This window comes from Leptodactylus fuscus, chromosome 7, assembly GCF_031893055.1.
Source record: "Leptodactylus fuscus isolate aLepFus1 chromosome 7, aLepFus1.hap2, whole genome shotgun sequence".
NCBI lineage: Eukaryota > Metazoa > Chordata > Amphibia > Anura > Leptodactylidae > Leptodactylus > Leptodactylus fuscus.
The window spans coordinates 21,851,129-21,864,288 of record NC_134271.1 but is presented as its reverse complement, the minus strand read 5'-3'; the positions used below and the strand labels follow the sequence as shown (position 1 = coordinate 21,864,288).

General features: G+C 40.1%; 1 protein-coding gene across 1 annotated transcript in view; it reads right to left on the bottom strand.

Moving 5' to 3' along the window:
* MUC5AC (mucin 5AC, oligomeric mucus/gel-forming) overlaps positions 1 to 13,160 on the bottom strand; it is a 32,540-nt gene that overhangs the window by 4,674 nt on the left and 14,706 nt on the right. The window contains exons 31-47 of the mRNA XM_075281260.1: positions 7,921 to 13,095; positions 7,556 to 7,815; positions 7,004 to 7,178; positions 6,661 to 6,911; positions 6,244 to 6,427; positions 5,938 to 6,151; positions 5,402 to 5,580; positions 5,107 to 5,176; positions 4,477 to 4,577; positions 3,969 to 4,000; positions 3,661 to 3,838; positions 3,467 to 3,571; positions 2,752 to 2,792; positions 2,535 to 2,663; positions 2,355 to 2,453; positions 2,017 to 2,136; positions 1,824 to 1,922 (exon numbers count right to left, since the gene is read on the bottom strand). Of these exons, the coding sequence (XP_075137361.1) occupies positions 1,824 to 1,922; positions 2,017 to 2,136; positions 2,355 to 2,453; positions 2,535 to 2,663; positions 2,752 to 2,792; positions 3,467 to 3,571; positions 3,661 to 3,838; positions 3,969 to 4,000; positions 4,477 to 4,577; positions 5,107 to 5,176; positions 5,402 to 5,580; positions 5,938 to 6,151; positions 6,244 to 6,427; positions 6,661 to 6,911; positions 7,004 to 7,178; positions 7,556 to 7,815; positions 7,921 to 13,095 (7,412 nt within the window). The remainder of the gene's footprint in view (positions 1 to 1,823; positions 1,923 to 2,016; positions 2,137 to 2,354; positions 2,454 to 2,534; positions 2,664 to 2,751; positions 2,793 to 3,466; positions 3,572 to 3,660; positions 3,839 to 3,968; positions 4,001 to 4,476; positions 4,578 to 5,106; positions 5,177 to 5,401; positions 5,581 to 5,937; positions 6,152 to 6,243; positions 6,428 to 6,660; positions 6,912 to 7,003; positions 7,179 to 7,555; positions 7,816 to 7,920; positions 13,096 to 13,160) is intronic.

Below are 13,160 nucleotides of genomic sequence, written 5' to 3'. Positions count from 1 at the left end.
TCCATGTTACTAGATGTGTATTGAAAATTAAAAATTTGGAGTGGAATCAAGGAAGTTATTCCTTTATGCCCCTAGTGGTCATCGATGAAGATAAAATACTTGAGCATAGCACAGGTACAGTCAGGGGTGCGCAAATAAATAATATGGCCTTGTGGTATATAGAGATCCCCTTCAACAAGTTAATCAAATTAAAATAAAATTAAATTGATCTATTTAAAGTGAAAGTGGATACTATATCACCTGCTTTTGCATGTTCTACTAGGAATTCTGGGAAAGTAATATTTATAAGTAATCCTTGATTGTAAAGGGAAACACACTCTAGCACAACCCTTTGCAAGATTAATGCCTCGTTTTGATCCAAACCAGAGCATATGTTTCCAAAAGGAGGAGAAACCCATCCACTGACAGCTGTTTCGGGGTTATTGCCCTTCATCAGTATGAAGCAGTGTACTGTTTTGGTTGGGCTTTCATCCACCACGATGTCTTGATGTTCCAAAAGGTGGTGCTAGAGTGAGTTTTCCTTTATTATCAAGGAAAACGTATTTAAATATTCCTTTAGCTTTAGTTGTATTGTATTGTCTGCCTTCAGTGACCGATCAGAAGAGGAGAGAAGATGGCCAAGACCTGCTGGAGAGGTTCTCTAAGTGGAAGAGACCCAACATGAACAGCACAGATAAGAGAAGCAGTCGGTCATACCTGTAAAATAGACCTACAGTTGGGGAGGTGGGGTTGTAGATGAAGGGAGAATGCTCATACAGTAGAGAGGAGGACAGGGCCATTGTTTCGGATGTGAATTAGAGCGATGAAGGGAAAGGGGTGAGTGGAAAAGCAGATGTCAACATTGAGCAATAGCGTCAGAGTGCAATGAGACCGCCATGTACCCTACAGCAGTCTGATGTAAGGATGGGGTACCACATGGTGACAAAAAAGGATGGACAGCAGCATATTTATATGCAACGATAACGGTTTAGATATGCACATATTAAATATACCTTCATAACTCTTGTTGTGTTGTCACTTAGGTGGAACACGCAGGCATCTTGCACACATTTTCCGCAACAGTCACCTTGTTGGACCTTGTATTCAGAGCCCTGGGAATAAATGATCATGCGTTAAGTTCACAAAGTCTTCTGTATCAATATGTATATTAGATATGTTTTCGTATGAATATGATCGTACAATTGGACATTCTTCGATGGCACAAGTTCTTCTGACTTCCACGGGTACATAGTGATCCTCAATGACGTGGCACTCGTACTTGAGACATGGCTCATCTGGTGGACTGTATGTATCATCCTCAGGCTGCGAATAGATATATATAAAAATTATATGTTATGTCGAAAAATATCTAAGATTTTACACTTCCATCATATCAATGTATTTCCACCGGACAATTGACATAAAAATGTTGAATATGCTGTACATTGGCACGTATCCCAACTTTTTACACTTTTTATACAAGATATGTGAGACTTTCTGATTTTTTGCCAATGTTCTACATCTAACCCAAGCTGAGCTCTCTGGCAATACCAACAAGGCAGATAGGAGAGGTGGTAACTCATACATATACACTAGGTCCAATGATGGGGTGGGAGGCATTGGATGAGGGGAGAGCTTGGGTGTAACTAAAGGCTCATGGGTCCGGGTGCAAGAAGCTAAGCAGGAGATAACCTCACTAATGTAAAACCTGAACCATCCATATTGTTTAGCAGCATCTACATTTCTCTTTCCTTCTCTACCTGAGGCCAGACCACCATAGACTTGTTCCTAAAACGTCGGTGCAGATGGTGGAAAGAACCCTAAAATAGACCTATTGAATATACCTTAATAACTTTTGTTGTGTTGTCACGTAGGTGGATCACGCAGGCAACAGTAACACATTTGCCACAACATTCACCTGGTTGTTCCTCATAGACAGAGCCCTGGCGAAAAAAAAATATCATTCATTAGTTCATAACATCTTCAGGTCAGAATTATTCTGTGGTTTAGATACATTTTTATATTAAGTGATCGTACAAGTGGACAATCTTCGATGGCACAAGTTCTTCGGACTTCCACGGGAACATAATGATCCTCAATGACGTGGCACTCGTACTCCACACATGGCTGATCTAGTGGGCTATAGGTCTCTTCAGGCTGTGAATACATTGAAAAAAAATTTGATTTATTACAAAGACAAATATCTAAGGTTTCGCACATCGAAATATGTATCCGAAAAGATGGGTTGGAAAGTTTGACCGAAACAAGGAAGTTATTTTAGTAGAGAAGGTCTATAGTAGGTCAAAAATTCGTAAAAGCAATCTAATACAAATCTCCAAACCCCCCATTATAACATAGTGATCCTAAAAAAGTACCTTCAAAATCTTGGTGGAGTTGTCTCTAAGCTTTATTGAACATGCGTTAGGTTTACATGTGCCACAACAAGAATCTTCAGAATGTACGAGCTCGGTTCCCTGCAAGATGCAGAATACATTTTAAATGTTGAAGCCACCAAAATACGTCCATATGGTATAAATTGTGAATATGGGACTGACCGGTTCACATTCTGTCTTGCATTGTATGGGTTTACATAAGACTTTGTACAGTGAGCTCTCGGAATCTTTATCGTTGGTGCAGTTGCAATTCTGACAGGATGAGCTGGTTTGTGGGATTACATTTCCAGGCTATTAAAAGAAAAATAAATGAGCACTAGAAGATAGTCCTTATCCAAGTGATAGCTTAGACTGTAATAGGTTAAATTGTTGTACTTACTTTGTATAGGGTCTCATGGTATACACAGACCTCCATTGCTCCTGTTTTAGAAAGTTGAAATACATATTAGAATATTACCAATGGCGTAACTAAAGTCTTGCAATCTTTTGTCCGGGCTCACTACCTCATCCCTACAGGGAATCCTTGGTAATGATGGTTATGGGTGCTAAGGAGTTTAATCCACCTTAGTGTGGTTCGGGTAATCTGTGGGTCTTCTTGGCTTATGGGCCAGATGGAAGCTGCAATCTCAATATTGGTGCTAGTGCTTATGGGTCTTGGGCCCCGGTGCGACTGCACCCTCTGCGCCTCCTCTGAATATTACATACAGCTTTGTATGTCATGAAAGCCAATGGATGAGTGAACTGAGTCTTATTCAGGCTGAGTTCACTCTAGCAATATGGCACATCATACCACCTAAATAATTGATCCAAAATGAATCCGTGGCCCTTCTTGTCCATGTATTGTCTGAGGTTTTTGGTTTTTTTTGTTTATCTCTTGACATATAATTGACCAAAATGTTAATAGTCAACAGTTCTCAACGCCAGGGCCAATGGCCTTGTCTCTCACCAATGGCCCCTTGTAAGAAAGTGGCTTGGACAACGTCTAAACACCAGTGGTGACAACTAGAGATGAGCGAGTAGTATTTGATCAAATACCTCCCCTGCTGGAGATACGGAAACTTGACATACTGTTAGTCACTATCTATAGTACTTACTGCAGGTAAATGTAGGACAGCAGTCATCCTCCAAAAGTGTAGGGACAACCTCAAATCCAAGAGGACAGCTCTTCTCCTTCTGCAGGCAGAAAGTGCGATTACAACCTACAGAGAGAAAGATGGTTCATATTAATACATCATCCACCATCACGAAGAAGAGCCAGCCGTCGTGAAATATTATAAAAAACACTTACTACACTCTCTCTTCAGACAGCATGGCTGATCGGGATCGGGCAAGTCCTTCACAACTAATCCTTCTTTGTCACAAGTTATGTCGACTAGTGGTGGACATGACATTGGCTGGCACTGGACAGTAAGGGAGTTCTTCTCACATGTGCACTGGTTGCAGTTGCTTGTCCATGTCTCTCCAGGCTGTGAACACAAGGCACATTATAGATTTCATGAGATGTAAAACAAAGAAGGCAATGAGTTCTCTTAAATGAGCACTCCAACCAGTTATGATAGGAGCTACATATAATAGTAATGTATAAATTTAACTCACTCCTTTGGGCATTCCTTCAGGGCCAACGCAAGCTGGAAGAAAACAAATATATTAGCATTTGTCATCAAATTCACCAATAAGGATATGATTTCAGTTTTTAGCATGCACATAGGTTATTACTAGTTTGTGCAGTGTATACGTCAGGGCTGATCTTTCTGAGAACACCAGAACAGAATTTTACAGCTATAATTATATATCCGTAGGCGTAGAGCCCTGTCTTTGGTCGCCTGGTCACCAACTCTTCCCCTTTACCTATGACAACTTTCAGCCCATGAAGCTAGAAATATAAACCTGTGGTCTTAAGATCAGGAAGAAATTGCAACAATAATATAGTAAGACCAAATTGGAAAGTTCTTCCAAATCGCCAAAGGAAATTTTGAACAAATACTTGGACACGGCCACCAATTTAATCACCATCGGACTAAGCTTTCAATTGTACACCTATAGCTTCTATAGACATTCTATACATTCTATAAACGTTATAATGAATGTACATATGGATACATACAGCAACTCGTAACGCAAACATCGGTGAAAGGGTTAAACAGCATGGATCCTTTAGGACAGTAGCAGCCTTCCGTTTGTCCATTGCTGAGGTTGTCAACTTCCCTGCAATGATAGTAACAAAAAAAACCTATATCCATATGCTTTAAGTGCAAAGTACATATACATCAATGGTTAGGGGACATATTGTTCTCAAAATCCTAAATTCAAGGAGGTTTCCCACTACAGTAACTAGTCCTCTTTCCTGGAGATAAGTTGCAAAAAGTTGGAATCTCATTGACCAAGACAACCCGAAGTTTAGTGCTCGACTCGTTCCATTGGTCTCATTGCCAAGATGAAATGGAGGAGAATCTTTCCCATCACCGTTCCATTTAGACTAGGGAGAAAAACAACCCCATTCCTACAATTGGGGGGTATCCCAGTGGAACTATCTTGGAATAGGTTGCTGAGGTCTATACACTGTGATACATGGGTGAGCTAAGTTTAGATAATAGAGCAAGGTGCCAAGCATGGAACCACCCTAGGGATTATGGAAAAAGAGTTATCATGAGACAGTCCCATTAGAAATTGGATAACCCATTTACTGAACCAGTGACCCAGGTGAAGCAATAAAGCACATAACAGGGATGCGTACTTGCTATCGCAGGTCTTAGCGTGCATTGGTCCACAGGCATCGTAGACTTTTCCGGCAGGACAATTGTATGCTGCATTTCAGACAAAAAGAGGACGTTAGATTTTTGGAGAACTTACGGATAGTATTAAATGCAATGAACTACATACTAGCAGAGCTGTAAAGGAAAACTTTAGAAAAAAAATTCCTTTAAATTTAAAGACAACTTAGAAAATGGAAACAAAGTCTCCAGTCTAATTTTTATGTTTCCTCCTTTGGCTGTAAATCACATTCAAAAAATAACCTTAGAGATACTTACGACAATGCCCTTTAGTCTTGTCTCTCCAGTCCACGCAAACGCCATTGGCAGTACACAAAGAGGCATAAATTTCCAAGCTGGAACACTGTATCGAGTCATTTCTTATACGGCAGGCATCAAAGACACAACCCTCGTGATATGGCTTGGGAGGAATGACTTTGTGGCACTCAGCAAAGACACTTTATAAGAAGAAATAAAGGGATATGAATCATGTATTTCTATACAATTACATAGAATGAATATCATTTTCTCTTCTTAAGACAACAAATCTTAAAGAAAAACACAGAAAAAGTCATAAATCGACAGATTTGTCCACGCTTACATTCGCTGAAATATTGGTAAGGACTCCAGATTCTCATGAAATATATGGAACACAATATGCAAGAAATTTCCCAACACAGACACCGAGAGGTCGGTCACATATTGGATACATAATATTACATGGTTCATGTTTTTTGGAAAATCTGATGATCTCTAGACACAGAAAGTAGGAAATATTAAGCCAAGGAGAACAGCATTAAATTATTCTAACTTACTCGCTCAAGATGATCTCACACAGTTCAGATGGTGGGCATGTTGGAGGTGGTGGGGTAGGCTTAGAAGGTGGTGTAGTTGGTGGAGGAGGTGGCACATTACAGTATGGCTTGTCCTTTACGTTGACCTTCCAATGGTAAGCCATTTTGGAGCAATCTTTCACAATCTCACCACTTGGCATTCTGCAGTCTTCGGTGCTGTTGTTAGAGCAAGTACCTGTATTGGAAGACAAAATAACAATAGGTCTCAATGCTCACGTCTGTATAGTTCAGAAAATGTCTTGAGACGTTCACATTAACGTCACGTACCGCATTGTCCTTCAGTGTTGTAACCAAATTTGCTGAATGGCAGTTTAATAACAAAGATCATTCCACTAAATGAGATGAAAGCATCAATTTCTGGGATCTCCACAATCATGTTAATGCCAGCACTGCTTATAGTTATGCCATCCTTGGTGAACCCTGGAGTTACCCAATCTTGGTTGAATCGAATCTGTAGACAAATTATTACAATTTTTAGGCAGCAGATAGATACAATCTGGTTAGTCACTAGGCTACAAAACAAATGGGGTCTGTTTTATTGGTCATCCCCAAACCTTTACTAGTGTGTAATATTACTGGTCCGATTGTGCAATTTTGGTAGGTAGACTTGTGGTCATGACTATCTTGGGAGTGGAGGGGTTTCCTTAGTGTAATGAAGTAGGACTCGTGACTCAAGTTTCTTACCCTGTTCTTCATCTTTCCTTGGTACAGCATACGTGTCAACACAATTTCATTGGATTTATAGTAGACCATGATAGACTGTGGACAGGACAACCCATCATCAGCGTCGCAGAAGTAGTTATCGACAAGGACACGGAAATTGTCAAATTTGGGAGTGATCTGCTGTACAAGAACGTATGTACAATTGTCCAGGAAAGTGTAGTAGGTTCCATCAAAGGTGATGTAATGAGGATCGCCCCATCCACTGCACACGCCTATGACACGTGAAGAACAATTAGATTAGATTTTGGGCAATGAACATTTACGTATAGTAAATGTTCCGAAACGCAACACTTCCAAAACTTACATTCGCATTCGTAGTGTTCACAGCATCCATCGGCGCTCATCTTTTTCACAGGTGGGAATCCATTAGCACAGCTCAGTGGTTTGATTTCAGGGCATTTCACTGGCTCGATGGTAACAACATTATTTCCATGGCATGTGGCCACTGTACAGTTATTGAGCATCCATGTTTCATCAGTCTGGAGAATGTAAGATATACAATCATCAAAAATTATGTAGTCTGGCACAGTTATAGGATTTCAGATAACACAAAGTCAGCCCCTCTCCATTCCCCCCATTTGTTGAGGTTCTTTCTGCCATGAAAATGTGAAGACTTAACAGCACCACACTTTCAAATGGCCTTGTCTGGTATTGCAGTTTTTAGGAGAGTTGCCTTGAATATATCTGTGTTGTCATTACTATGCATTTCATCTGTATAGTAACGACCAATGACTCAAGGATATAATGTCTTAGCCTATAGGTGAAATATATAGTAGCATGTGTTAGTCCTTGCTGCAATTAAGGCACGACCCTGCCTCACAATGGAAATTGCATTTGTTTGATGACATTTTGTTACCTTTCTAGGTGGGCAACCTTCTGTAGGTGTTGTGACAATTGAAGTTGTAGTTGTGATGGTGGTGGTGGTAGTTGTCTTTTCGGGTGTAGTTGATTCGGTTGTTGTAGGTGCTGTGGTTGTGGTGGATTTGACAGTTGTGGTTGTTGATGGAGTTGTTGTAGGTAAACAAGGTCCATTGAATCTTTCAGCTTCACAGAAATCATTGCAAACCGCGTAAAAGGAGCAACCGGCTGCATCTGTTTTGTTATAGATGATTTCACCTAAAACGATGAATGAAAAAGCAGATTGCAAGATTCAGTAAGGTCCATGACGAGGAGTTAGGGTTTAATTTATCAGTACACTTGAAGAAGGAATTGAATACCTACCTGGTAAGAAGAATTTGTTATCAACGTGGCAGAAGCATTTGGTAGTCTTTGTAGCCTCGGTTGTTGTAGGTTTTGGAGTCTCAGTTGTAGTTGATTCTGTTGTTGTCTTTTTGGTGGTTGTGGTTGTTGTTTCTGTTGTGGTCGGTGTTTCAGTTGTTGTTGTAGTGGTGGTTGTTGTAGATGTTGTTGTAGGAGCAGTTGTGCTACAATGGCTGTAGTCATCACAACATAAAACCTTTACCTGATAATTGTAACACTGCTTAACTTTTCCAGTTTGATCTTTGTTGTTGCACACTAACCCTGAAGTGATGTCACATTTAACTACCTGTCCAACATTATTAATACTAATATCTGGGAAATCTTCAGCTCTGCATTCGATTTCTTGTGGATGCTCACACACATGTTCACCTTTTGCTATTATGTTCTGAAGGGTTTCTTTATCTCCACCATCAATTCCAGAAGTAGGTCTATCGACATCAATCCAGTGTGTCCACCGGCATTGTGGCTGGCAGCCTTCTGTTGTAGATTTTGGAGTTTTAGTTGTAGGTGATTCTGTTGTTGTTGTTGTAGTTGTAGGTTTTGGGGTCTCAGTTGTAGTTGATTCTGTTGTTGTTGTTGTAGAGGTAGGTTTGGGAGTTTCAGTTGTAGTTGATTCTGTTGTGGTGGTGGTGGTGGTTGTAGGTTTTGGAGTCTCAGTTGTAGTTGATTCTGTTGTGGTGGTGGTTGTAGTTGTTTCTGTTGTAGTTGGTGTTTCAGTTGTTGTTCTTGTTGTTGTAGGTGTTGTCGGAGCAGTTGTGCTACAATGGCTGTAGTCATCACAACATAAAACTTTTACTTGATAATTGTAACATTGTTTAACTTTTCCAAGTTGATCTTTGTTGTTGCACACTAAACCTACAGTGATGTCACATTTAACTACCTGTCCAACATTATCAATACTAATATCTGGGAAATCTTCAGCTCTGCATTCGATTGCTTGTGGATGCTTACATACATGTTCACCTTTTGCTATTATGTTCTGAAGGGTTTCTTTATCTCCTCCATCAATTCCAGAAGTAGGACTATCGACATCAATCCAGTGTGTCCACCGGCATTGTGGCTGGCAGCCTTCTGTTGTAGATTTTGGAGTCTTAGTTGTAGGTGATTCTGTTGTTGTTGTTGTAGTAGTTGTAGGTTTTGAGGTCTCAGTTGTAGTTGATTCTGTTGTTGTTGTTGTTGTAGTTGTAGGTTTTGGAGTCTCAGTTGTAGTTGATTCTGTTGTTGTTGTTGTTGTTGTGGTGGTGGTTGTAGGTTTTGGAGTCTCAGTAGTAGTTGATTCTGTTGTTGTACTTGTGGTGGTTGTTTCTGTTGTAGTTGGTGTTTCAGTTGTTGTTTTTGTTGTAGTAGGTGTTGTAGGAGCAGTTGTGCTACAATGACTGTAGTCATCACAACATAAAACTTTTACCTGATAATTGTAACATTGTTTAACTTTTCCAAGTTGATCTTTGTTGTTGCACACTAAACCTACAGTGATGTCACATTTAACTACCTGTCCAACATTATCAATACTAATATCTGGGAAATCTTCAGCTCTGCATTCGATTGCTTGTGGATGCTTACACACATGTTCACCTTTCGCTATTATGTTCTCAAGGGTTTCTTTATCTCCTCCATCAATTCCAGAAGTAGGACTATCGACATCAATCCAGTGTGTCCACCGGCATTGTGGCTGGCAGCCTTCTGTTGTAGATTTTGGAGTCTTGGTTGTAGGTGATTCTGTTGTTGTTGTTGTAGTTGTAGGTTTTGGGGTCTCGGTTGTAGTTGATTCTGTTGTTGTTGTTGTTGTTGTAGGTTTTGGAGTCTCAGTTGTAGTTGATTCTGTCGTTGTTTTTGTTGTTGTAGGTTTTGGAGTCTCAGTTGTAGTTGATTCTGTTGTTGTTGTTGTTGTTGTAGGTTTTGTAGTCTCAGTTGTTGTTGATTCTGTTGTACTTATGGTGGTTGTAGTTGTTGTTTCTGTTGTAGTTGGTGTTTCAGTTGTTGTTGTTGTTGTAGTTGTTGGTGGAAGAGTTGTGCTACAATGGCTGTAGTCATCACAACATAAAACCTTTATCTGATAATTGTAACATTGTTTAACTTTTCCAGGTTGATCTTTGTTGTTGCATACTAACCCTACAGTGACATCACATTTAACTACCTGTCCAACATTATCAATACTGATATCTGGGAAGTCTTCAGCCCTGCATTCGATATTTTGTGGATGCTTACAGATTTGTTTGCCCTTTTCCATTATGTTCTGATATGTTTCCTTATCTCCTCCATCAATTCCAGAAGTAGGAGTACTAACATCAAACCAGTGTGTCCACCTGCATTGTGGTTGGCAGCCACCTGGTGTGGATGGAATTGTAGTAGTTTCTGTTGTTGTGGGTTTTGTAGTCTCAGTTGTAGTTGATTCTGTTGTTGTTGTTGTTGTTGTTGTTGTTGTTGGTTTTGTAGTCTCAGTTGTAGTTGGTTCTGTTGTAGTTATGGTGGTTGTAGTTGTTTCTGTTGTAGTTGGTGTTTCAGTTGTTGTTGCTGTTGTTGTAGTTGTTGTTTCTGTTGTAGTTGGTGTTTCAGTTGTTGTTGCTGTTGTTGTAGTTGTTGTTTCTGTTGTAGTTGGTGTTTCAGTTGTTGTTGCTGTTGTTGTAGTTGTTGTTTCTGTCGTAGTTGGTGTTTCAGTTGTTGTTGCTGTTGTAGTTGTTGTTTCTGTTGTAGTTGGTGTTTCAGTTGTTGTTGCTGTTGTTGTAGTTGTTGTTTCTGTTGTAGTTGGTGTTTCAGTTGTTGTTGCTGTTGTTGTAGTTGTTGTTTCTGTCGTAGTTGGTGTTTCAGTTGTTGTTGTTGTTGTTGTAGTTGTTGTTTCTGTCGTAGTTGGTGTTTCAGTTGTTGTTGCTGTTGTTGTAGTAGTTGTTGTTTCTGTTGTAGTTGTAGTTTCAGTTGTTGTTGCTGTTGTTGTAGGTGTTGTTACTTGAGGAGTTGTGCTACAATGGCTGTAGTCATCACAACATAATACCTTTATCTGGTAGTTGTAGCATTGTTTAACTGGTCCGGTTTGATCTTTGTTGTTGCACACTAAACCTACAGTGATGTCACACTGAACCTTCTGCCCAATACTAGTAATACTGATCCCAGGGAAATCTTGAGCTCTACATTCAATGTCTTGTGGGTTTCTGCACACATATTTATCTTTAGATATTATGTTTTCAAAGGTTTCTTTATCTCCTCCATCAATATCAGATGTAGGAATATCAACATCGATCCAATTTGTCCACTTACATTGTGGTTGACAAGATGTTGTAGTCTCAACAATTACTTTTGATGATGTTTGTTTAGGTGTTGTAAATGTTCTGGTTACAATAGGTACAGGTGTTGTGGTTGTCTCAGGGGTTGTACTAGTAGTAGTAGTAATTGTTGTGCTTGTGGTTGTTGCTGGGGTTGTGGTTGTCTCAGGTGTTTCAGTAGTAGTTGTAGTAGTAGTAGTTGGTTTTGTGGTTGTTTCAGTGGTTGTTGAAACTGTAGTTGAAGTGGTCGTAGTTGTAGGAGTAGTTGTGCTCGTTGTTGTTAAAGATGTAGTGGTCTCTGGTGTTTCTGTTGTCGTAGTGGTAGTTGTTTCTGGTGTTGTGGTTGTCTCCGGGGTGGTGGTTGTAGTAGTTGTTGTGCTTGTGGTTGTTTCTGTTGTTGTAGTTGTCTCAGGTGTTTCAGTTGTAGCTGTGGTAGTAGTAGTAGGCTTTGGTGTTGTGGTTGTTTCAGTGGTTGTTGGAACCGTAGTTGAAGTGGTTGTAGTTGTAGGAGTAGTTGTAGTAGTGGTTGTAGTTGTCTCTGGTGTTTCAGTTGTGGTTGTGGTAGTAGTAGTAGGCTTTGGTGTTGTGGTTGTTTCAGTGGTTGTTGAAGTGGTTGTAGTTGTAGGAGTAGTTGTAGTGGTTGTAGTTGTCTCTGGTGTTGTGGTGGCTGTTGTGGTGCTGTCAGGAACTGGTACTGTGGTGGTTTCAGTGGTAGTTGAAACTGTAGTTGTAGTGGTTTCAGGGGTAGTTGTTAAGGGAGTTGTTTCTGTGGTTGTAGTGGTTTCAGGGGTAGTGGTTGTAGTAGTTGTAGTAGCAGTGCTTGTAGTTGTTTCGGTTGTTGTAGTTGTCTCAGGTGTTTCAGTTGTTGTTGTGGTAGTTGTAGTTGTTACTGGAGTTGTTTGTGTAGTTGTAGTGGTTTCAGGTGTTGTTGTTGTTGAAATTGTGGTTGTAGTTGTTGAGGGAGTTGTAGTTTCAGTAGTGGTTGATAATGTAGTTGTTGGTTCTGTGGTTGTTGACTGTTCACAGTGACTGTAGTCATCACAACAGAGAACTTTAATTTGATAGTTGAGACATACTTTGAAGTCTCCTTCCTGTTCTTCATTTTTGCAAACAAGACCAAAAGTAAGATTGCACTGGACTACTTGTCCAATTTTACCAAGTGGTGTTTCTGGGTATTTCTCTGCTCTGCATTGTATGCCATCAGGCTTTGAACAAAGTTTGTACCCTGATGCTCTAATTTTATCATATGTCTCATTATCTCCTTCATCTTTACCAACTCCTGGCACGTGGACATCAATCCACTTTGTCCATGTGCATTTGGGTTGACATACTGTTGTAGATGGAACGTTGGATGTGGTTGTGCTAACAGGAGTAGTCGGAGAGGAAGTTGGCGTCACTGTGGTTGTACCTGGTGTTGTTGTTTCTTTTGTGGTAGTTGGTACCTCTGTGGTTGTAGGTGCTGGTGTTGTTGTGGGATGTGTTGTTTTTTTTGTGGTAGTTGGCTGAGTGGTTGTAGGTGTTTCCGTTGTAGTTGGAGCTTTACTTGGAGTTGTATCGCACTTCTCAAAGCTACAACACTTAACTCTGATTTCATAATTGTAGCAAATTGGTGGTAGCTGTAGTTTGTTCTGGCAAATCAGTCCATATGATACATTACACTGTACATTTTGCTCAAGCATTGCTAGTGGTGTGTCAGGGAATCTCTCTGCTCGGCATTGGATTTCTTCTGGTTTTTTACATATGGAAAATCCTTTAGCTTTTATATTCTCATATGTGTCAAAATCTCCATTTTCCATTCCAACTTCAGGGTAACTGACATCAAACCACTGTGACCATTGGCAGACCTCTTTAACGCATATTGTAGTCAGAGTCACTGTTGTTTCTATGGAACAGAATATAGGTATCAATTGAATAAAACATGTAAATAAGACAGGGTTTTTAGGTCAA